Source organism: Engystomops pustulosus, chromosome 4 (genome assembly GCF_040894005.1).
Source record: "Engystomops pustulosus chromosome 4, aEngPut4.maternal, whole genome shotgun sequence".
In the NCBI taxonomy this organism is placed as follows: domain Eukaryota; kingdom Metazoa; phylum Chordata; class Amphibia; order Anura; family Leptodactylidae; genus Engystomops; species Engystomops pustulosus.
In genome coordinates, this window is record NC_092414.1 from 4,591,486 (window position 1) to 4,617,335 (window position 25,850).

Here is a 25,850-nt window from a genome sequence, read left to right on the forward strand (position 1 = left end):
ACCCCTGGTCAGGAAAGTTCTAGAGCTCAGAAGAAGACTGGAGTTAATCCAGTGAAGTTAGTCTTAGGCTGGAGCTGACACAGCTCGGTACAGCTAAGCAAGTCAGTGCAGCCAGCACACCAGACCAGAGCAGGAGAGCTCAGCTCCCTGCCTGAAGAGTGTAGTGAGTTAGTTAGTTAGTTAGTTAGTGAGAGGAAAGGGGTATCATCCTACCTTCAAGTGTGATATCTGAAGCAACCCAGGACAAGCTGAAGTATCCTACTAGGACACAGCTACCTCCCTGCCTGCCCTTTGCATCCAGGCTGGTGATCTACTCCTGTGGTTTCCTCCAACTGCATCTCCAGCATTCTACCAGTTGTTAAGGCACATTGCTACTGTTCCTGTCGGTTCCAATAAAGAACTGTAAGTTATTTTTGTTCAACCTCTGCCTCCGTCTGGTCCCTGCTACCACGGCTGTCACCATCACGGGCACCCTATCCATCACACAGAGACTCATACTCTAGACCCCAAAGGGTTGCCCCAGGGAGATCCGCTATAGCAGCCTCTCATCATTTCTTGAAAACACCACCCTGCTGGAGACCTGCCAGGCTGTAGGACAGCCCTCCGGTCCCCATACCAAGCACCGTGACACTAGCGTGCCTAGGCCGTAACCGCCAGCCACTCAGGTACTGCGGGCCCCGGCTGTCTCCAGGCCCCGAGAAAAGGCTAGGCCCCGGTGGGGGATGTTGCATCAGGTTGATTTCTAAGTTTCGGAATTAGTCATTTGTGATTTCCTCTATTACTCGCACACGTCGCTTACTTCCTGGATAGATGACATCCTCTAGTATAAAACTTCACTCTCAGCGAGCGACACGCCTCTTTCCTCTTATCAGAACTTCCCGCGCTTTCAGTTTTATTGTTCTCGTGTCCGATAAAAAGGAGCACAAGGCGCCGCAACCACTCAAAGACTTGTGTCCAACACCTGTGGAGCGCGGACAGGTAAGGGGAAAACTTCACTATAGATGTGACAGGACATTACACACACATAGAGGCGCGAGGCTCAGCAGGTGCTGATCACATCTCTGCTGTGGGTGCCTGGGACCACAACCGCCCCCCCTAGGACTTATTGGGGTCCATCACATCAGCCATGACACCAGAGATTACACATAAGAATGGGTATGCACAGCAGAGATAGGAGGGAGGTAAGTGTGTGTGACAGCAGAGATAGGAGTGAGGTAAGTGTGTGTGACAGCAGAGATAGGAGGGAGGTAAGTGTGTGTGACAGCAGAGATTGTAGGAAGGTAAGTGTGTGTGACAGCAGAGATTGGAGGAAGGTAAGTGTGTGTGACAGCAGAGATTGGAGGAAGGTAAGTGTGAGTGACAGCAGAGATAGGAGGAAGGTAAGTGTGTGTGACAGCAGAGATAGGAGGGAGGTAAGTGTGTGTGACAGCAGAGATAGGAGGGAGGTAAGTGTGTGTGACAGCAGAGATAGGAGGGAGGTAAATGTGTGTGACAGCAGAGATAGGAGGGAGGTAAGTGTGAGTGACAGCAGAGATAGGAGGGAGGTAAGTGTGTGTGATAGCAGAGATAGGAGGGAGGTAAGTGTGTGTGACAGCAGAGATAGGAGGGAGGTAAGTGTGTGTGACAGCAGAGATAGGAGGGAGGTAAGTTTGTGTGACAGCAGAGATAGGAAGGAGGTAAGTGTGAGTGATAGCAGAGATAGGAGGAAGGTAAGTGTGTGTGACAGCAGAGATAGGAGGGAGGTAAGTGTGTTTGGTAGCAGAGATTGTAGGAAGGTAAGTGTGTGTGACAGCAGAGATAGGAGGGAGATAAGTGTGTGTGACAGCAGAGATTGTAGGAAGGTAAGTGTGTGTGACAGCAGAGATAGGAGGGAGGTAAGTGTGTGTGACAGCAGAGATAGGAGGAAGGTAAGTGTGTGTGATAGCAGAGATAGGATGGAGGTAAGTGTGTGTGACAGCAGAGATCAGAGGAAGGTAAGTGTGTGTGACAGCAGAGATCAGAGGAAGGTAAGTGTGTGTGACAGCAGAGATAGGAGGAAGGTAAGTGTGTGTGATAGAGATCAGGGGAGAGTGGGAAACACTTACAGGACAAACACTTAGGATTCTGCCACTGACATACTGCTAGACTGTCTCTTTGCAGGGGAATGCACTTATAAAGATGATGTTGCTCTACTACTTATTAACAGCTGTCCGCCATAGTGAATATGGCTTGGACAGGGGAAACACGACTGCATCATATACACCATGTCAGGCTCAGGAGGTAGTGGATCCTCTGAGCCACCTCGGACAATGACATTAGCCGACACCTGGGACCGGAGTCTAAGTGGTACCCAATTTTCACCAGAGCCGGCAGCAAAGCAGGTGGGACTTGCTGCGGAGTGGTACCACCAGGTCGTTCCACAGGTGCAACTTTGTCCGCGGTGGCAGCCAAGGCGAGGTACAAAGGCGTTGAGTAAAATTGTAGTTGGGGACAGGCAGGAGGTCAGGACGGGCAGCACGGGATCAGAGTTGGGGACGTAGCAATAGGTCAAGTCAGGCGGCAGAGGGGCATAGTCAGGAACGGAACCGGGGTCACAATGGGAAATCATAATAACAGAGCAGGGCATCAGACAAAGCTTTCTCTAAGGCACGAGGCACAGAGATCTGGCAGGGTGTGCAGGGAGAGGCAGATTTATATAGAATTCTGAGAAATGGCCGCCGCCAATTAACAGTGCGCTGGCCCTTTAAATTTTCTGAAGCCGGCGCGCACGCCCTAGGAGACAGGGACGCGTGCTCATGACCCAAAGACTGGGATCAGGAGCGGGGGCTGGTAATGCTGCGCTAGCATTCTCAGAGGGGCACCAGGGAGCCCGCGACCCAAATATGGGTTGCAGGAGCACCAATGCGCCCCTTCAAATGGTCACAATTCTCATTTGCACGGACATAGCAGTAGAGGGGGAGCAATGTGTATTCCTAGAATGAGATGTCCTGGAGCAATTTTTTGAAACAGAATGAATATTTTAATACAAGAGTTGACAATCCTTTTAATAAAAAATCCTTTCAGCAGTTTATCAGCCCGACCCAAACGTTGTGCCAACCTACATGCATCCACCAACCTTGGGAGCAGAACCACCCTTACAACTTGGGTCACTATTCCTACACTGTAACACCACCTCATGACCCCGTTATAAAGTTCCTCGTTGTAACCCATTGTATTATGTGATTATTTCTGCAGGAGTTCCAGTTCATGATGGCAAAGCACCACAACATCAAACAGGTGAGATACTCTGTAAAACATTATTCTAAATAATATTCATACATACAAAACAGAGCTCCCCATAGCTGGCAGCAATCATAAAAAGTTGCACAAGAGTCTCAAATGTTTAAGCAACCCCTTCCCTTTGCCTGTTCTAGAAGGGAAGTTATGTGTGCAAAAAATAGCCACGATTGCACCAAAACTTTAGACCTTTCAAACGTCCCTATCTGTAAACTTATGTCAAATCAGGCTCCGCTTAAAAAACCAAACACAACGAATTGTATGAAAAGGCAACAAAAGTCACTAAAAAGTAAAATAAGAAAAAAGTTTGATAAATGCCCCCCCCCCCCCCCCATTGCTTTTAAATGCAATTCAAAGGCTCCAACCGTGATCACATGCTGTGATAACCTTGCATTTCCATTGCGTTTACGTGGGGCAGCATGTGGGGCAGATTTCTCTTAGTCTGATGCATGCTTTTTGGTCGTATTTTAGTGACTTTTTGGGCGCATTTGGGTATTTGTGCAGTTTTTATGTGTCTTTTTCCAGCAGCGCCGAAGTTCGCCATGTAACAGTTTTCTCATTTGTGCCTAATTTGTCTTTGTATTTGACCTGCTTCCAGATGTTTGCACCTTATTTCACATTTATAGGAGAAGCAATGGTATGAGTTGAGCAAAAATTTGCGCCTAATAAGCCTCAAAAAAAAAATTTGGCTCTTACAAAGAGCCAAAACAACATAAGGCAAAATAGGTGCAAAGATAGACTCACAAAAGGTGCAAAATAGAGCTCAGAGAAGGGGGAGTAAGATAAATGACCCCTAATGTGTGACAGGCGAGCTCAGGTGTGTACTCACTTTAGCAAAATAATGTCTGTAGCTGCTGCTCCCCAGGGACTCACCACATGCTGCTGGCAGGGAGACAGATAATGTGAAATAAACTTATATTAACTACTGAAAAATAAACTTATACTAATTACTGATTCAGAATGGCAATGATTTAAAAGGCATTTTTGAAACCAGCATAGCTGTCAGGCTTCTGGGTTAACTGTCAGGTTTCTGGGGTAGTGAACCCCCTGGACCACCGCGAACGATGACACAAGCTGACACCTGGGACTGGAATCTAAGTGGTACCCGGTTTTCACCAGAGATCGCCGCAAAGCGGGTTGGACTTGCTGCGGCATAGCACCACCAGGTCATTCCACAGGTGCGACTTGTCCGTGGTGGCTGCCAAGGCAAGGTGCAGAGTCAGAAAGCAAGTTTGTGGTCGGGGACAGGTGGCATAGGTTCAGGGTCAGAGACGGAGCAGGAGATCAGAGTTGGCAGCAGAGAAACGTAAACAGGAACAGGTCCGGGGTCACAAGGGGGAATCCAATCACAGGCACAAGGCACTAGACAAAACTTTCTCATAGAGCACGAAGATCCAGCGGGGGCTTTTAACCAATTCCGGGAAGTGGCCAACGCCAATCAGAGGTGCGCTGGCCATTTAAACGTAGGAGCGCCGGCGCGCTAGAGAGCGGGGATGGTGAGTGATGTCAGGTAAGCGGGAGCCGCGGAAGGGGGAACAGGGACGCCCGTGACCCGGGATTTGGGTCGCAGGAGCAGCCATGACAGTACCCCCCCTCTTTGGCCTCCCTCTCTTCTTGGTCTGGAGAAACCTTTGCAGGAGGCTACGGTACAGAATTTTCCTCAAGCTCCCAGGATCTCTCCTCAGGCCCGAACCCCTTCCAGTCAACAAGGAAAAACTGCTTTCCTCTCACAGTCTTCATGTCCAGAACCTCTTTAACCTCGTAGATGTCAGTGGCGTCAGCCTCTGGAGCAGGAGGTTGCTGAGAGAAGCGGTTCAAGATGACAGGTTTTCGGAGGGAGACATGGAAGGAGTTCGGGATGCGCATAGTGGGAGGAAGATGGAGTTTATATGCCACAGGATTTATAAGCTTCACCACCTCGAAAGGACCCAGAAAATGTGGTCCAAGCTTGTAGCTAGGGATTTTCAGCCGAATGTATCTGGATGATAGTTACACCCTGTCACCCGGAGAGAAGACTGGAGAAGACCTACGTTTTTTATCAGCCTGGAACTTGGTGCGGGCAGAGGCCGAAGTAGAGACTGACATATCTGTTTCCAGATTGATTTGAGGTCCGGCACCAAGAGAAAACGAACAGAGGAAGAGGTGGGCATGGAATTCGTCTGTAGACAACAAAGAAAGGAGCTGCCCCAGCAGACTCAGAGTCCAGGGAGTTACAGGAGAATTCTGCCCAAAGCAACAGATTGGACCAGTCTTCCTGATGGGCAGAGACGAAATGGCGGAGACACAAGCCCACAGTTTGGTTCACCCTTTCCACTTGACCATTTGACTTAGGGTGATAAGCGGAAGAAAAGTCCAGATTCATTTGCAGCTGGTTACACAAGGATCGCCAAAACTTAGACACAAACTGAACCCCTCGATCAGAAACGATGTATTGAGAAAGTCCATGAAGCCGGAAGATGTGATGAAAGAACAAACTGGGAAGGCGTGTAGCAGACAGGAGACCTGGAAGGGGAACAAAATGGGACATCTTGGAAAACCACCCCGATGATGGTATTGCCAGAGGAAGGCGGAGGGTCCGTGATGAAGTCCATTGCCACGAGCGACTGGGTATCGGCAACTGCAGCATACCAGCCGGTTTAAGGCGAGATGGCTTATTACGGGTACAAGAAGTGCAGGAACCTACAAAATCCCAAACATTTTTGACTAGGTCAGGCCACCAGTAGAAACGGGAGATGAGGGCCACAAAGTGCTGCACCCCAGGGTGCCCAGCCGGACGCGAACAAGGTCCCCAAGTCAATAATCTCTTTCGCAGTGCAGTCGGACATACAACTTGCCAGGGGGAAGCTGCCGTAGATCCACTAGAGCAGCAACAACCAGTTGTTCAGGAGAAATAGTATGCTGATGGACTGGCTTCTCTCCAATTAAATCAGGCACGGGAAAGAGCATCAGCCTTGATATTCTTCTCAGCAGTTCGGAAGTGGATCAGAAGGCTGAAACGTGAAAAAAAAAAGTGACCAACGGGCTTGCCTAAGGTTAAAACAATGAGCTGTCTGGATACACAGGAGATTCTTATGATCTGTATATATGCAGACTGGATGGTGAGCTCCCTCAAGAAGATTACGCCACTCTTCCAGGGCAAGTTTGATGGCCAGAAGTTCTCTCTCTCCTATGGAATAATTCCTCTCTACAAAGGAAAAAGTCCCTGCACCTACAGGGGACACATCAACTTCCAGATGAAAGGGCTTCTCGGTATCAGGCCTAGTGAGAACTGGGGCTGAGGCAAAGGCGGATTTCAACCTTGAGAAGGCTTCTTCAGCTGCCGAAGACCAGAGGCGCCCTTCTTAGTGAGCGCCACGATGGTAGATACAAGAGTGGAAAAGTGCAAGATCAACTGCCGGTAACAGTTTGCAAAACCCAGGAACCTCTGTATGGCACTTAGACCTTCCAGACGCGGCTATTGTAGAACTGCAGACAGCTTGGCAGGATCCATCTGGAGGCCTCTTTCGGAGATAATATAGCCAAGGAAAGGAAGGCTCGCTGGTAAATTGACATTTCTTGAGCTTGCCGTAGAGGCGATTGGCCCGGAGGCGACCAAGAACTTGCCGTACCGGGGGACTGGTGGGACTCAAGGTCCAGAGAGAACACCAGAATGTCGTCAAGACTACGACACAAGTATACAGCAGATCCCTGAAGATGTCGTTGACAAATTCTTGAAATACGGCTGGCGCATTAAACAGGCCGAACGGCATCACCAAGTACTCAAATGTCACTAGTGTTAAAGGCAGTCTTCCACGCGTCACCCTTGCAGATCCGGATGAGGTTGTAGGCCTCACAAAAGGTCCAGCTTGGAGAAGACCTTGGAGCCGCACAGGCGGTTAAAGAGCTCGGTGATCAACAGCAACCGATAGTGGTTCTTAACCGTGACCTTATTAAGACCGCGATAAGCAATGCAGGGACGGAGTGACCCATCCTTCTTGTTCACGAAGAAGAACCATGCACCAGCCGGAGAAGAGGACTTGCGTATAAACCCACTCTGCAGATTCTCTTGGATATATTCCGGCATTGCTGCAGTCTCGGGATCTGAGAGACGATACACCCGACCCTGGGGAGTAGAAGCACCCAGCAACAGATCCACAGGGCATTCGTATGGATGGTGTGGTTGCAAAGTCTCTGCTTGTTTCTTGGAGAATACATCAGCAAAGTCCTGGTAACATGTTGGTAGGCCCTCCAGAGGCTTGAAAGCTACGGAAGAGACCAAGACAGGTACTGGTAGAGGCACCACCACGCAGCGAGACTGACACTCTGGTCCCCAATGAAGAATCTCCCCGTCTTCAAGGTAAGAACAGGTGCATGAAGCTGCAGCCATGGAAGGCCCAGCAGGAGAAACGAGGTGGAACGTGGCAGGACGTAAAAGGACAGTCTCTCTTTATGAAGAGCTCCAACTTGCAGGGAGATAGGATCAGTATGATCAGTAGGATTTGACAGCTGACTGAAGAGATGACCAGAGGCTTCTCAAGGAGGACCACAGGGATGTGATGCTGGGAGAGCAGAGCAGCATCCACAAAGTTCCCACAGAACCGGAGTCCAAAAAGCAGCGACCTGAATCTGGCTACAGGTGCCGAAACTGAGGAGCACGGGAATATTCAGGCGTGGAGAAGCTTTGCTCTCATCGAGGGACGCTTCTCCCAAGAACCCTAGGTGCTGGCGTTTACCGGACGTTGGGGACGAACAGGACAAGAGAATCGGTTTCTGTCCCCCTGCACTGGTTCCTCTGCAGACGGCATGGCTGGAAGCTGGAGTGGACTTTGGAAGGCAGGTGCCAAGCGAGGCAAATGTCGAACCCGGACTTGCAGATGCCCAAGACGTAACTCCTCAGTGCGCTCCTTAAACTGAACATCAATCCAAGTGGCCAGAGCGATGAGACCACGCAGAGTAGACGGCAAGTCACGTGCAGCCACTGTGTCTTTGACTTGAAACAAAAGTCCCTTTTTAAAGGTTGCAGTCAGGGCTGCATCATTCCAGGTGAGTTCAGAGGACAGGGTACGGAACTGAACTGCATAGTCTCCCACAGATGAGTCCCCCTGGCGCAGGTTCAGCAGCGCAGTCATAGCTGAAAATGCTCATGCAGGTTCCTCAAAAACGAACCGGAATTCAGCCAGGAATGCTGTGAGGGTAGCTGTGAGGGACGACTGGGTCGTCTCTGTCCCAGAGAGGGGTAGCCCAGGCCATGGCCTTTCCGGAGAGGAGGCTGATAAAAAATGCCACCTTGGACTGTTCAGTGACAAATTGAGACAGCATAAGTTCAATGTGTAAGGAGCACTGAGTAATAAAGCCCCTGCACAGCTTAGGGTCCCCATCATACTTAGTAGGCATAGAGATTCTCAGCCTAGGTTCAGCGGCAGGCAGACAAACCGGTGTGGCAGGAGAGGCCCTGAGGATCTGATGCTGTTGCTGAGTGGCAATCAACTGTTGCAGCATGGCAGTGACTTGTCCTAGCTGTTAACCTTGCATAGCATCTGCTGGGACTGCTGGACCACAACGGTGGTAAGATCAGCCACTTTAGGTAGCGAAACCATGGCGGGGTTCCATGGCCGGATCTTACTGTCCGACGCGTGCCAATGGCCTGAAGACCGGGATCAGGAGCGGGGGCTGGTAGGAAGCGCAAGCGCTAGCGTTCTCAAAGGGGCACCGGTGAGCCCGGGACCTGAAATATGGGTTGCAGGAGCACCAATGCGCCCCTTCAAATGGTCACAATTCTCATTTGCACGGACATAGCAGTAGAGGGGGAGCAATGTGTATTCCTAGAATGAGATGTCCTGGAGCAATTTTTTGAAACAGAATTAATATTTTAATACAAGAGTTGACAATCCTTTTAATAAAAATCTATCCAACAGTTTATCAGCCCGACCCAAACGTTGTGCCAACCTACATGCATCCACCAACCTTGGGAGCAGAACCACCCTTACAACTTGGGTCACTATTCCTACACTGTAACACCACCTCATGACCCCGTTATAAAGTTCCTTGTTGTAACCCATTGTATTATGTGATTATTTCTGCAGGAGTTCCAGTTCATGATGGCAAAGCACCACAACATCAAACAGGTGAGATACTCTGTAAAACATTATTCTAAATAATATTCATACATACAAAACAGAGCTCCCCATAGCTGGCAGCAATCATAAAAAGTTGCACAAGAGTCTCAAATGTTTAAGCAACCCCTTCCCTTTGCCTGTTCTAGAAGGGAAGTTATGGGGCACATTTACTTACCAGGTCCAGTCGCGATCCAGCGGCGGGTTCTCCAACGCTGATTCGGGTTCTGCCTGGATTCACTAAGGTCCGTGCGCCGATATTCACCAGGTGTCGCCGGAGTTCACCTGCTTTTTTCTGGTGTATGTGAGTGCTTGATCTTGCGACACAAATGGCTTTTTAAATTCCGCGGTTTTTCCGAATCCTTCGGGTTGTCCGGTGGCCACGCCCCCGATTTCTGACGCGTGAAAGTCGTGCGCCAAAAATCGATCGCGTGCGCCACAATCCCGTGAAATACAGCGCAAAGTGGAAATATTTGGGAAAAACCCGACGGATTCGCGGCTGCGGACCCTTAGTAAATGTGCCCCTATGTGTGCAAAAAATAGCCACGATTGCACCAAAACTTTAGACCTTTCAAACGTCCCTATCTGTAAACTTATGTCAAATCAGGCTCCGCTTAAAAAACCAACACAACGAATTGTATGAAAAGGCGACAAAAGTCACTAAAAAGTTGCAAAAAAAGAAAGTAAAAAAAGAAAAAAGTTTGATAAATGCCCCCCCCCCCCCATTGCTTTTAAATGCAATTCAAAGGCTCCAACCGTGATCACATGCTGTGGTAACCTTGCATTTCCATTGCGTTTACGTTAGGCAGCATGTGGGGCAGATTTCTCTTAGTCTGATGCATGCTTTTTGGTTGTATTTTAGTGACTTTTTGGGCGCATTTGGGTATTTGTGCAGTTTTTGTGTGTCTTTTTCCAGCAGCGCCGAAGTTCGCCATGTAACAGTTTCCTCATTTGATCCTAATTTGTCTTTGTATTTGACCTGCTTCCAGATGTTTGCACCTTATTTCACATTTATAGGAGAAGCAATGGTATGAGTTGAGCAAAAATTTGCGCCTAATAAGCCTCAAAAAAAAAATTTGGCTCTTACAAAGAGCCAAAACAACATAAGGCAAAATAGGTGCAAAGATAGACTCACAAAAGGTGCAAAAAGAGCTCAGAGAAGGGGGAGTAAGATAAATGACCCCTAATGTGTGACAGGCGAGCTCAGGTGTGTACTCACTTTAGCAAAATAATGTACATACATGAGACCTATGATTCTCTTCTTTGCCTTATACAGGAGCAGGACTCAGGTTACCTCCATGACTCACTGAGGCAAAACCAGACAACGCAGACATCAGGGAGAGCATTAAATCCAACACCGGTAAGTGTGTTCTCTATTGTAGGTGGGTGTGATGAAAATCTAGGAGTATATAGCAAGGGGAGGGCACATGTAAGGTAAGGGCACAGAACTATGTCTCACACCCCCCAGCTTTACTCTGAACACAAGTTGGATAGGATGGATAGGATAATGAAAGAGAAGATGTCACTAGGAATATAACTTTTAGCTTATATAATAGCCTCTCTTATGCTGATTTTCTATATGCCATTTTCATCATTATGAATCATTTCAGTATTTTATAAAACTTTATTTCACATTACCTGTCTCTTCATGCATTCTTTCTCTATTCCGTTGTGAATCATTGTGGAGGAGAGGTGACTGGCACAGGCACACACAGTCTGTAGCTGCTGCTCCCCAGGGACTCACCACATGCTGCTGGCAGGGAGACTGAAAAATAAACTTATACTAATTACTGATTCAGAATGGCAATGATTCAAAAGGCATTTTTGAAACCAGCATAGCTCTCAGGCTTCTGCTGTAACTGTCAGGTTTCTGGGGTAGTGAACCCCCTGGACCACCGCGAACGATGACACAAGCTGACACCTGGGACTGGAATCTAAGTGGTACCCGGTTTTCACCAGAGATCGCAGCAAAGCGGGTTGGACTTGCTGCGGCATAGCACCACCAGGTCGTTCCACAGGTGCGACTTGTCCGCGGTGGCTGCCAAGGCAAGGTGCAGAGTCAGAAAGCAAGTTTGTGGTCGGGGACAGGCTGGAGGTCAAGACAGGCGGCATAGGTTCAGGGTCAGAGACGGAGCAGGAGATCAGAGTTGGCAGCAGAGAAACGTAAACAGGAACAGGTCCGGGGTCACAAGGGGGAATCCAATCAAAGGCACAAGGCACTAGACAAAACTTTCTCATAGAGCACGAAGATACAGCGGGGGCTTTTAACCAATTCCCGGAAGTGGCCAGCGCCAATCAGTGGTGCGCTGGCCCTTTAAACGTAGGAGCGCCGGCGCTCGCTAGGGAGCGGGGATGGTGAGTGATGTCGGGTAAGCGGGAGCCGCGGAGGGGGGAACGGGGACGGCCGTGACCCGGGATTTGAGTCGCAGGACCAGCCATGACAGTACCCCCCCTCTTTGGCCTCCCTCTCTTCTTGGTCTGGAGAAACCTTTGCAGGAGGCTACGGTACAGAATTTTCCTCAAGCTCCCAGGATCTCTCCTCAGGCCCGAACCCCTTCCAGTCAACAAGGAAACACTGCTTTCCTCTCACAGTCTTCATGTCCAGAACCTCTTTAACCTCGTAGACTTCAGTGGCGTCAGCCTCTGGAGCAGGAGGTTGCTGAGAGAAGCGGTTCAAGATGACAGGTTTCAGGAGGGGAACATGGAAGGAGTTTGGGATGCGCATAGTGGGAGGAAGACGGAGTTTATATGCCACAGGATTTATAAGCTTCACCACCTCGAAAGGACTCAGAAAATGTGGCTTGTAGCTAGGGATTTTCAGCCAAATGTATCTGGATGATAGTTACACCCTGTCACCCGGAGAGAAGACTGGAGAAGACCTACGTTTTTTATCAGCCTGGAACTTGGTGCGGGCAGAGGCCGAAGTAGAGACTGACATATCTGTTTCCAGATTGATTTGAGGTCCGGCACCAAGAGAAAACGAACAGAGGAAGAGGTGGGCGTGGAATTAATATGTAGACAACAAAGAAAGGAGCTGCCCCAGCAGACTCAGAGTCCAGAGAGTTACAGGAGAATTCTGCCCAAAGCAACAGATTGGACCAGTCATGGCGGAGACACAAGCCCACAGTTTGGTTCACCCTTTCCACTTGACCATTTGACTTAGGGTGATAAGCGGAAGAAAAGTCCAGATTCACTTGCAGCTGGTTACACAAGGATCGCCAAAACTTAGACACAAACTGAACCCCTCGATCAGAAACGAAGTCCATGAAGCCGGAAGATGTGATGAAAGAACAAACTGGCAAGGCGTGTAGCAGACAGGAGACCTGGAAGGGGAACAAAATGGGACATCTTGGAAAACCACCCAGATGACGGTATTGCCAGAGGAAGCGGAAGGTCCGTGATAAAGTCCATTGCCACGTGCGACTGGGTATCGGCAACTGCAGCATACCAGCCGGTTTAAGGCGAGATGGCTTATTATGGGTACAAGAAGTGCAGGAACCTACAAAATCCCAAACATCTTTGACTAGGTCAGGCCACCAGTAGAAACGGGAGATGAGGTCCACAATGTCCCCAAGTCAATAATCTCTTTCGCAGTGCAGTCGGACATACAACTTGCCAGGGGGAAGCTGCCGCAGATCCACTAGAGCAGCAACAACCAGTTGTTCAGGAGAAATAGTATGCCGATGGACTGGCTTCTCTCCAATTAAATCAGGCACGGGAAAGAGCATCAGCCTTGATATTCTTCTCAGCAGTTCGGAAGTGGATCAGAAGGCTGAAACGTGAAAAGAAAAGTGACCAACGGGCTTGCCTAAGGTTGAGACATTGAGCTGTCTGGATACACAGGAGATTCTTATGATCTGTATATACGCAGACTGGATGGTAAGCTCCCTCAAGAAGATAACACCACTCTTCCAGGGCAAGTTTGATGGCCAGGAGTTCTCTCTCTCCTATGGAATAATTCCTCTCTACAGAGGAAAAAGTCCCTGCATCTACAGGGGAAGCATCAACTTCCAGAAGAAAGGGCTTCTCGGTATTGGGCCTAGTGCGAACTGGGGCTGAGGCAAAGGCGGATTCCAACCTTGAGAAGGCATCTTCAGCTGCCGAAGACCAGAGGCGCCCTTCTTAGTGGGCGCCACGATGGTAGATACAAGAGTGGAAAAGTGCGGAATAAACCGCCGGTAACAGTTTGCAAAACCCAGGAACCTCTATATGGCACGTAGTCGCGGCTATTGTAGAACTGCAGACAGCTTGGCAGGATCCATCTGGAGGCCTCTTTCGGAGATAATATAGCCAAGGAAAGGAAGGCTCGCTGGTAAATTGACATTTCTCGAGCTTGCCGTAAAAGCGATTGGCCCGGAGGCGACCAAGAACTTGCCGTACGTGGGACTGGTGGGACTCAAGGTCCAAAGACGAACCGGAATTCAGCCAGGAATGCTGTGAGGGTAGCCGTGACCGGGTCGTCTCTGTCCCAGAGAGGGGTAGCCCAGGCCATGGCCTTTCCGGAGAGGAGGCTGATAAAAAATGCCACCTTGGACTGTTCAGTGACAAATTGAGACAGCATAAGTTCAATGTGTAAGGAGCACTGAGTAATTAAGCCCCTGAACAGCTTAGGGTCCCCATCATACTTAGTAGGCATAGAGAGTCTCAGCCTAGGTTCAGCGGCAGGCAGACAAACCGGTGTGGCAGGAGAGGCCCTGAGGATCTGATGCTGTTGCTGAGTGGCAATCAACTGTTGCAGCATGGCAGTGACTTGTCCTAGCTGTTAACCTTGTATAGCATCTGCTGGGACTGCTGGACCACAACGGTGGTAAGATCAGCCACTTTAGGTAGCGGAACCATGGCAGGGTTCCATGGCCGGATCTTACTGTCCGACTTGTGGGGTTACTGTCAGGCTTCTGGGGTAGTAAACCCCCTAGACCACAGCGGTCGATGTCACAAGCCGACACCGTGCTGGCAAAGGTTCAGGGTCAGAGACTGACAGCGGAGGAGTGTAAACAGGAACAGGTCCAGGGTCACAACGGGGAATCCAATGATAGGCACAAGGCATTAGACAAAGCTCTCTCGATGGCACAGAGCATGAAGGGGGATCCAGCTTTTAACCAATTACCGGTGATGCGCTGGCCCTTTAAATTTATGAGCGTTAGCGGTGGGAAGGCGGGAAGGGTGCAGGAGCATGGAGAGGTGAGTGATGTCGGGGAGAGTGGGAGCCACGGAGAGGGGCACAGGTGCGCCCGCGATGAGGTTGCAGGAGCACCTGTGACAATAGAATAGGCTATTAAAACCTGTCACCAGCCAGAAATGCCATTCCTGGTGACAGATTCTGATTAACTCAATAGGGGGAGCAAGCCAGCTCACACCTCAGCAGGCTCAGTGGCACCGTGAGCATTCATACATTTCCTTCCAGAAACCAAAAGGGGAATATGGTCAGTAAATTCATAACAAGGTCACAAAAGGCAAGAAGAATCTTCAAGTGCTCATTATCCTATCCCACTATGTCAAATGTACATAACCTGCATTGTTCTTTTATCTTTATCAATGAATCCCCACGTCTAAGTCTCAGTTATATATGGGCTACCTGGGCTGGCTTCTGGCCTAATATAATCCTATTACAGATGTATATCTAATGGGAACTGATGACAGAAAATACCATACTGATAGCTATTCATGTGAGCGAGTGTTGTGCCATACCGGAGGTTGCGTGGACAACTCTAACTTACTTGTGTTCAGGAAGTGTCTTTGAAAAGCAATAACTAATTTACCTTGCGTAACCTTCACTGATATAAGCCACGGCTTCACCATAACCATAATCATCCAAGATCCATAGGTCTTCTGCTGCGCATGTTAACAATTAACAAATAAGTAGGATTCTAGAGTTTCCAAGTCTGAGAATCGCTCCTGTTTGAGGTAATGGTGGTGTAGAGGTTAAAGTATGACTACAGGTCATTACGTCTTCCAAGTTACGAATGACCCATAGTTACGAACAGGGATCTCACCGGCACAAAGTCTGCAGGAATCCTCTGCACATGTAATCTTCCTTGGGCAGCTTAAAGGAAACCTACCAGTTAGAATGGCAGGGGTAATCAGTAAGTACCGAGCACCAGCTCAGGGTGAGCTCAGGGTGAGCTGGTGCCGGTACTTACTTTCGTTAGTGTTATTAACCTCTGTATCGCGGTTTTAAAACTTTTTAAACTTTAGAGCAGAAGAGGCTTTGGCGCTGCGCGCAACCGTCCGCGTGCAACGTCTCCGGCACTTCCTATGTAGGCGCGCGCACAATGGTGCGCACGCAGCACCGAAGCCTCTTCTGCTCTAAAGTTTAAAAAGTGTTAAAACCGCGATACAGCGGTTAATCACACTAACGAAAGTAAGTACCGGCACCAGCTCACCCTGAGCTGCTTACCCCTGCCATTCTAACTGGTAGGTTTCCTTTAACTTTCATCCATCGCAGGCAGAACACGCTGCATGTGGCACCCGGGGGAGATTGCAGGTATTGCAAGCTGTTCCTTCTTGTAGCACAGGCAGCGGCTTCAGCGCGGTCTCCTTCTGCAAGCCACTGCCATGAGGGATCGCGAGTATCCAAGGACACGTGTGTTGGTAAGCCCGCAATCTTTTACAGTACAGTCTTCTCTTACTAACAATGGCAGCAGCTGCAGCGCTCTACCCTCCATTCAGCCACTGCCATATGATATCACAGGCAGGGGCGTTGCTAGGGTCACAATAGATCTGGGCATGGGCCCCATTGCATATGCCCTCACTTTATAACAATAATAGTAAATTGGTTTACTATGTACCAATTATGGTCCTCACACTTGTAATGGCTGTTTCACATTACTCCGTGATCACGGCCGTGACGGTGTCCCGTGCCTCGCACTGATGAAGGATGTGACGGGTGTCCCGTGCCTTGCACTGATTGAGGCCGTGATGGGTGTCCCGTGCCTCGCACTGATCACGGCTGTGACGGGTGTCCCGTGCCTCGCACTGATCACGGCTGTGACGGGTGTCCCGTGCCTCGCACTGATCACGGCTGTGACGGTTGTCCCGTGCCTCGCACTGATCACGGCTGTGATGAGTGTCCCGTGCCTTGCACTGATGAAGGCTGTGACGGGTGTCCTGTGCCTCGCACTGATGAAGGCTGTGACGGGTGTCCCGTGCCTCGCACTGATGAAGGCTGTGACGGGTGTCCCGTGCCTCACACTGATGAAGGCTGTGACGGGTGTCCCGTGCCTTGCACTGATTGAGGCCGTGACGGGTGTCCCGTGCCTCGCACTGATCACGGCTGTGATGAGTGTCCCGTGCTTCGCACTGATGAAGGCTGTGATGAGTGTCCCGTGCCTCACACTGATGAAGGCTGTGACGGGTGTCCCGTGCCTCGCACTGATCACGGCTGTGACGGGTGTCCCGTGCCTCGCACTGATCACGGCTGTGATGAGTGTCCCGTGCCTTGCACTGATGAAGGCTGTGACGGGTGTCCTGTGCCTCGCACTGATGAAGGCTGTGACGGGTGTCCCGTGCCTCACACTGATGAAGGCTGTGACGGGTGTCCCGTGCCTTGCACTGATTGAGGCCGTGACGGGTGTCCCGTGCCTCGCACTGATCACGGCTGTGATGAGTGTCCCGTGCTTCGCACTGATGAAGGCTGTGATGAGTGTCCCGTGCCTCACACTGATGAAGGCTGTGACGGGTGTCCCGTGCCTCGCACTGATCACGGCTGTGACGGGTGTCCCATGCCTCGCACTGATCACGGCTGTGATGAGTGTCCCGTGCCTTGCACTGATGAAGGCTGTGACGGGTGTCCTGTGCCTCGCACTGATGAAGGCTGTGACGGGTGTCCCGTGCCTCACACTGATGAAGGCTGTGACGGGTGTCCCGTGCCTTGCACTGATTGAGGCCGTGACGGGTGTCCCGTGCTTCGCACTGATGAAGGCTGTGATGAGTGTCCCGTGCCTCACACTGATGAAGGCTGTGACGGGTGTCCCGTGCCTCGCACTGATCACGGCTGTGATGAGTGTCCCGTGCCTCACACTGATGAAGGCTGTGACGGGTGTCCCGTGCCTCACACTGATGAAGGCTGTGACGGGTGTCCCGTGCCTCGCACTGATCACGGCTGTGATGAGTGTCCCGTGCCTCGTACTGATGAAGGCTGTGATGAGTGTCCCGTGCCTCACACTGATGAAGGCTGTGACGGGTGTCCCGTGCCTCACACTGATCGAGGCCGTGACGCCTGCCCGTGTCTGGCACTTAACATGGCCGTGACGTGATGCATGGATTTCTTGTTTCCACGATATATAGCAGTGCCGTCAGTCCGTGTCATGCACTTGTCACGGCCGTAATCACAGACTTATAAAGGAATAGTGTGAAAAAGCCCTTTGTAATATACATCTTTTTACTCAATTTACAAGTAAGCCCCAATTATGTCCCCACACAGTGTAGAGAACGATATTTTACATCACACCCCAACTCTTGTGGCCCTCACACTACGTAATACATTACATTCAGTAATTGCCCCCTCACTAATAGCCCCCACATTTTGGAATAAGCGCCCACACTCAGTACCAGCCATCCACACTAACTTTTAGCCCTCCACCCATTCAGTGATAGCCCCATTACTAATAGCCCTTCAACACTCGCTATTAGCCCCACACATAAATAGCCCCTCACTATTAGTCCCGATATTTTGTAATACCCCCCCACACTTACTAATAGCCCCCTAAATTTACTAATAGTCCCCACACACAGTAATAACCATCCACTCACTAATAGCCACATACACATTCAGTAATAGCCTCTACAATTTATATTAGCCCCCATATTTAGTTCCAGCCCTGACAATCACTAATAGCCCCCAGATTCAGGAATTGCCCCCTCACACTCAGTAATAGTACTTAATTCATTTATAGCCTTTCCCCAACTCATGGGTAGCTCCCACCCCACAGTAATGCCCCCAAAACCTATACATACACTGTATAGCTAAAAAACCACTTATACTCACCTCTCTTCACTAATCCTCTTCTGTGTGTGAAGAGAGAGGCGCCATGACGTCACTATATCGCGTCTCCGCTGCCGGGCTGCTATAGGCAGGAGACGCGATGCGGGGAGGGGGTTAGCAAGAAAAGTCCAAAATCAGGTGCTAGCAAGCACCTGTTTGGGGGGTGTTGTATATGAGTGATACAACATAATGTAAATACACAGCAACAGGAAACAAAATGTTGTTATTAACCCCTTCACGCTCCGCGGCGGATATATCCGCCACGGAGCGCAGTGACTTAGCGCTCAGTGGCGGATATATCCGCCACGGCGCTTATGCCGGCTCGGCTCTGGATCAGAGCCGAACCGGCATCGGGAAACACGGGGTGCCGGCTGTAACTAATAGCCGGCACCCCAGTGTAACACCCGTGATCGGAGTTGTCTCCGATCGCGGGTGCCTAACCCTTTAGATGCCGCGGTCAGCGCGACCGCGGCATCTAACAAGTATCTGGGGGGTCTTTCCCCCACGATCGGCCCCCCCGAACCGTTTTCGGGGGGCGCCGATCGTTGCTATAGTAACTCTGGGGTCCGATCTGGACCCCAGAGTTACTAGCAAGAATTGCCAGTAAGATGGCGTCTGTGACGTCATCTTACTGGCAAAGTGCCAGCCTATGCAAGTGCATAGGCTGACACTGATAATACTCTGCAATACATGAGTATTGCAGAATATTATCATGAAGAAGCAATCAGATGATTGCTTGTTCATATCCCATGGTATAAAAGTGAAAAAGTAAAAAAAAAAGTTATTCAATAAAAAAATAAAGTCATAAATCACTAAAAATGCCCCAAACCCCCAAAACATATAAAGAGACATATAACTCAAAAAAAAAGTCTAAATCATAACACAAACCCCACATATATAGTATCACCGCATCCGTAACAACCCGTAGAATAAAAGTAAATCATTATTGAACCCCCACGATAAACGCCGTAAAAAAAAACTGTTATAAACCCTCCAAAAATTATGATTTTTACCTTTTCAATCCCACAAAAAATGCTATAAAATGCGACCAAAAAACCATATGTACTCAGACATGATACTGGTGCAAAGTACAACATGTCCCGCAAAAAACAAGCCATCAACCAGCTCCGTAGCCAAAAACGTAACAAAGTTATGCCACTTGGAAGATGGCAATACAAAAATTATAGATTTTTCCCCACATTAGGGTTTTGTTTGACAAATTTAGTAAAACGTAAGAAAATATATTCATGTCTGGTATCCCCGTAATCGTATCGACCGATAGAATGAAGATAACATGATTATTAGTCTATACGGTGAACACCAAAAAAAAAAAAAGTCAAAAACCCAGTACAGAATTGATGCTTTTCTACTCCTGCCCTCAAAAAAAGTTCCTAAATTTTCAACAATAGGTGATACCAACCCCAAAATGGTAACAATGGAAAAAGCATCTCATCCCGCAAAAAAAATGCCGTCACATGGCCCCAATAACGAAAAAGCGAAAATTTTATAGCCTTCAAAAGGGGCCAATGAGGAAACTAAAATCCTGCCAGCTGCAGCGCCCTCCTTCCCTTCTGCGCCTTGCTGTGCGCCCATAAAACAAGTAACGGCCACATGTGGGGGGTCTTTGTACTCAGGAGAAATTGCAGAACAAATTTTATGGTGGGTTTTGTATTTTTATCTTTTGGAAATGTGTAAATTTTAGTGCTAAATGAACGTATAAGGGAACAGTATGACCATTCTAAATTTCACCTCCATTTTGATTCAATTACTATGAAGATCTCAAGGGGTTAACAATCTTCGTAAAAGCTGTTTCTGATAGCTTGAGGGGTGCAGATTTGAAAATGGGTAGATTATATAGGGGGTTTTGATGCTAAATATGTAAAATTTCATTCAAAACTGTATATATCCCCAAAAAAGTCAATTCTGAAAATCCGGAAAAGCGATATTCTATTTGTAAGCCGCGTGACATCAAAATAAATTATCCAAACATTTCAGAAATTATGAAAATGTAAAGTAGACAAATGGGAAATGTTATTCTGCAACTTATTTAGGTGGTAAATCTATCTGCCTGAAAACGCAATGATTTAGAATTTCGAAAATGGCAAATTTTTCAAAAAATTTACCATATTTTCTTTTTTTTGTAAATAAACGCAAAACTTATCTGCCAAAATTTACCACTAAAATGAAGTACAACATGTGGGTAAAAAACAATCTCAGAATCGTTTTGATAAGTAACAGTGTTCAAAAGTTATAACCATATAAAGCGACGCAGGTCAGAATCCAAAAAATCGGGCTGAGCCTTAAGCTGTAAAATGGCTGCGTCCTTAAGGGGTTAAACGGAACTGTTTCGCTTGTGTGATCTTCCTGCGATGCGTCCTTGGATACCCGCCATCACTTGCAGGAGGATACAGCACTGAAGCCATTGCCTGCGCTACAAGAAGATTGCACCTCCGTACAGCACAGCACTGTCAGTACTTGTATAGTGGAACTATATGTGACCACATGGGTAATATATGTGCTCAATGCTCTCTTATGTTTCTTTCAGCAGACACAACTATCATCAGTGAGTAAGAGGAGCCTCCCCGATAGATCTGAGCAGGAGGGTCTGAAGAAGAGACGAGTGAATGAAGAGGTAAGAAATAATATTAAGGACCTCACTGTGAGCACCATGTACAGAGGTGCTTGAAATTCTGTGAATCCTTTAGAATTCCCTTTATTACTGATACATTTTACACAACACAACACCTCAGTTGTTCATAAAGTCCTAAAAGTAGATAACGGGAAGCAGTTTAAGTAAGGGTCAAGAATATAAGACTTATTGAGGGAAACATATCTGTGAGTAGGTGAACCCCTGCTTTCAGTCTCCTGTGTGATCACCTTGTGCCGATGTAGAAATTGCAAAATTCATCCTGCACATTGGATTAAAGGAAATTTTCTCTGTACAACTGCTTTATCACTGCTATGTTGGTGGGACTCCTCCGATCACCTTCTCTTTTCAGGTACTTCCACATTTTTATTGGATTTAGGCCAGGACTGTGTTTGTAATATCTGCGCCCGAGTCATCCTCGGCCTGTGGTGTAGAGAAGACATTTAATTTGTCTCTGCATTTTATTTCATTTGTGTGAACACGGACCTAGTTTTCTGGCTGTTTAGGAGTTGATTGCCCCACACCCATCTCCTCCATTAGTCTGATCTGGTTCAGCAACGGATAACTGTTGTGACTGGCAGAGCTCTGCTCCAATTGTTCCTGGAGAAGTGGCTCTGGTTACCCATAAGTATTCTGTTCACTTTCAGTTCAGAGCTGGTTATAGTTTATCTTGGCCAGTAACATACCTTGTGAGAGTAACTCTGTTTTCTGCATTCCTGGTGTCCTTTTGAGACTACCCTTCCTTTTCTGTGATTTTGTACTTTGTTGCCATCTCTGTTTTGACCTTGTAGTGATACATGGTAAAACTGGTTTATGTTGTGCAACTTTCACTTACTTTATTTATGTCCATCTTTACTTTGTTAGTGCCAGTTAGTAGGGAACACATTCACCCACTTTTTTTGGTGCATTTTTATCATGGGGCGTGAGACACACTGCTGTCAGACTTTGCAGTATAAATGTGGCGCACGGTCCGACTGAGCACCGGACGCCCCGTTCAGGGCAGAAATTTGTGTCGCATCAGATATATTGCAGAAGTGACACAAATGAGTCTTGGAAACTTCTTATATACATGTACAATCATGTATACACCTTGCCGTTAGTATGATCCAGTTGACCAATCCCATCCTGAATTTCCTCCACTTGTACGAGATGGGGAGGGGGGGGGGGATTTATCATAACACCCCAGAGTCCAGACTCTTTAGAAATGGTTTTCTTCAGACCGATCAGAATCCACAATACTTGATGAGCTCCTTACATATCTAATTTGTCCATGCCATAATACTAAACAATTCTAGTTTTGATTGTCTGTCTCGGTAATGTAGTCAACATATTCCATCTATTTCTTGACTACAAAATCTATGTCAGTCCTGGAAGTATCATAGTATATAAGGCTGGAAAAAGTCCATCAAGTCCAACCTTTAAGAATTAAACAAATGTTTTTCCCCATGACCCGTGATAAATAAAAGGCCTTAACCATTCATTATCTTGCTTCCAGTTGGACAACTCATCTATAAGGAGAAGGAGAAACATCCCTGACGCCTCAGGTCAATTCAATTATCACCAGGTAAGTCCAAAGAAACAGCAATTGGAATATTTGTAGAACAATTAGATTTTTATGTATATGCACAAGATAAATAAATAAGGTGCATAGATGAAATCAATTGAAGTGTAACTTGCATTTCGTAATCTCTTAGATTTCATGCAAAACCATATGAGCAAATAAGTGTCTTTATCTCCTTTCAGCAAATGGCGTTGAAATCTAAAAGATTTGAGACTTCGTTTGAATCCAAGACCATTAGTCTGACTTATGAATTCCAGGGCAAGAAAAAAGAAGTTCCGGCGGATCCAAATGAAACTATTTTTGATGTCCTGAAACGAAATGATGGGGAAATTATTGATGAAACAAAGTTTCTCTATGTCTCTGTGAAAGAATCTTGTGCCGTGATTAATCCTTGGGTGCCATGTGAAGCTCTGAAGAACCTAGGGACACTTGATATCACTGTCAAGAACATTAAGCCACCAGAACCTTCAGAGTATTCCACGTCTGACCTGCAATGTTTTACAGTGAATGCTCTAAAGAAGAACAGACAAGGAACATTCCGGGCGGTGATACGTGATAAGCAATATTCGGAAAATAAACCTCTGCTGGTCTTTGGCCATAAAGATGAATCTATAAAAGAAGCTCTGCAGAGAGATACAAGATTTCATGTCACACCTGAGCTTGAGTTACAAACCGGGAAAGCCCCTCTTTACCTTTCTATTTACTCTGAAAACCTTAGTGCTGAGCTTTACTCTTCTGTACCATGTGGTGCCCTGGCGGGGGATGTAAAGCTCACAGTGACCCTCAGAAAGGGTAAGTCACCAGAGTCCTATAAATACCCTGTATATTCTGATGGGATGTTTTTTAAATTAGATAAAAGATCAAACCTAAAGTCTAAGTTACATGAGAAGCATTGCTACCATGATAGACCCCTGGCCGTCTACGGTAGTGTAGAGCAATCAATACAAGAAGCTTTTACAAATGATAAAAGATTTAACATCACAGGGAAATTTTTTCTTCAACATTCTGGGGAACCGGACCGTAGTAGTGACTTATCTCTGTCACAACTAAAGCAAGAAAACTTTTATGTTATTTTTCAAAACAAAAGTCATAAACCTACTAATAAACGCTCTAATGTACAAGAAACAGAAGCGGTCAATGACGAGAGATTAAATATCCCAAATCATTCACAGACTCGATCTGAAAAAAGACGAGTGTATTACGTAAAACGTGCCCTACCCCACTCCCACCCGACAAGCAGCAAATTCTCTAATGAATTCAATAATCTTCCAGATAGAGTGAGGTCACACGTCCTAAATATGAACCTAAGGGATTACATAGAAAATGTTTTACGCAAGATCCCGGTCACAGCTAAACTTCATAATACTCTCAATAGGCACAAGCAGAACGTGGCCATCATCGGCTGTAAATCTCAGTATGACCACAAATATACATGGGGGGGCACGATTTTCCTCCTAACTAAACATGTGGCCCTCACCTGTCATCACGTTATAAAGGGCCTTAAAGACTCCTTTAATACAGATCGTTTTGACATCTTTTTTAACTATGATATAGAACCCTTTAGTGACAGACAAAATTCTGCACAAGTAGAAACGTTATTATCTTCTGAAGTTCATGACTTTACATTTTTAAAGGTTATCTATTGCTATGGCTCCATTGAGAAGAGTCCATTAGGTTTGTTTCCATATGTAGCCCACCCGCCGAGTAGAGGCGCTGTGAGCATCATCGGCCATCCAGGGGGTGAATGTAAGAAAGTTGATGCAATGTGTTCTGTGATTGAATATAAATATCGAGAGGCAGCCATCGCGAACGCTATATTGTCTAATCCGGCTCACCTCCATTTATTTACTAGGTCCAGTTATATGGAAATGACTGACAGAGACCATGTAACCTATGACACCTGTATGTACCATGGAGCTTCTGGCTCTCCAGTTTTCAATGACAAAGGAATGCTCGTAGCGATGCACATAGGGGGGTATGTAATTAACAATGGACGAAAGAAGAAGAGCATGTTAGAGTATGGGAGGAACATAAATGATATTATACTTTACGGAACCAGACATGATGAGACTATTAGAAAAGCATTGAATGATTTCAAAGCAATCTTTCCTAATAATTGTCCCAAGTAACTGAAGCTCCGAGGGAAGTTATTATTATTGCACTTTTGTGCTATTTAATTGTAACTTTCTATGCACTCCAGTTAGAAAATGTGTTCTTCATATCCCAGCACCATCCTCTCGCACCGGGCATACAGCCAATGTTTCACCAGAGTGTCCCTTTATATATCCCGTTATCCTTCCTTCCCTGCAGACATACTGGATATCAGACTGTGGCCTCATTCACAAAAAAGTGTGAGCTCTGCTTTTATGAATGGAGAGCAAATGCAATACATTTGAATCCATCAATGTGACATACACTCAATCCTTTGAATTGGACACGTCTGAGTTTGTTCCTTTATATCATAAATACTATAGTCTATGATTATACTTGGATTAAAGCTGAGACACGAAGACAAATCCGCCATGAATTTCAATGTATTGCAATACTAAAAATAAAAATTAATTTCATCATTAAAATAAAATCAAAGCATAAATAAAATCACAATTGTACATCTAATGGGGCACATTTACCGGTACCTCCCCGGTCCTGTCATGATCCCCGCTGTGCGTTGTCCGACGTTCATGCATTCTGCCACGATTCACAAAGATTGTGCGCCCGATTACTTGCATGTGTCACTTCCCCGCTAAGGTCCGCCAGAGTTCACCTTCTTCTTCCCGGTGCATTGTTTTGCGACACAATTTTAAAGTTAAATCCTGCGTTCAGTCCGAATCCGCCGGATTGTCCGTCGGCACGCCCCCCCCCCCCCGATTTCTGTCGCATGAAAGCCGGTGCGGAAAAATCCGAACGCGCGTGACACAATCTCCTTCTAAATACCGGTCCCAGCGGCGCAAATCCCGAAAATTTCGAAAAGCCGACGAAAGTGCGATCCGCGGGACCCTTAGTAAATAAACCCCAATATCTGGTTATTCCTGGCTCTGCACCATATATATAGTGAATTATAAATCTCAGCTTCTCTTGCGTGTAACCTGCGAGTAACTAAGGCTTACACATACCGGGTAGAGGTGATTGACCCGGTATGATGCTTATATTAGACTTTTATTAAGAAGGCAATGTTAATGAGTTGTTATAAATACACCGGGGGCTCTCACCTGACTAGTGCTGGAGGGGTCTCCTGGTGTCATCGCTCGGCTGCTGTAAAGTTTTGTGTTTTATGTACATTTCTAATAAAACAAGGTCATTCTTAACATATAA

General features: G+C 47.3%; 1 protein-coding gene across 3 annotated transcripts; it reads left to right on the forward strand.

Moving 5' to 3' along the window:
* The first annotated feature begins 795 nt into the window (after nt 1-795).
* LOC140125916 (uncharacterized) lies at nt 796-25,850 on the forward strand. Of its 3 annotated transcripts, none has more exons than XM_072144823.1 (7): nt 796-978; nt 3,214-3,255; nt 9,318-9,359; nt 10,624-10,707; nt 20,876-20,962; nt 22,473-22,541; nt 22,721-25,850. In XM_072144823.1, the coding sequence occupies exons 1-7, from the start codon at nt 811-813 to the stop codon at nt 24,665-24,667; spliced, it is 2,439 nt and encodes an 812-aa protein (XP_072000924.1). In that variant the 5' UTR covers nt 796-810; the 3' UTR covers nt 24,668-25,850. The 3 variants fall into 3 exon arrangements, with proteins under 3 accessions (XP_072000924.1, XP_072000925.1, XP_072000926.1); XM_072144824.1 differs by having other exon boundaries at nt 20,879-20,962; XM_072144825.1 differs by lacking the exons at nt 796-978; nt 3,214-3,255; nt 9,318-9,359; nt 10,624-10,707 and adding an exon at nt 15,850-15,938.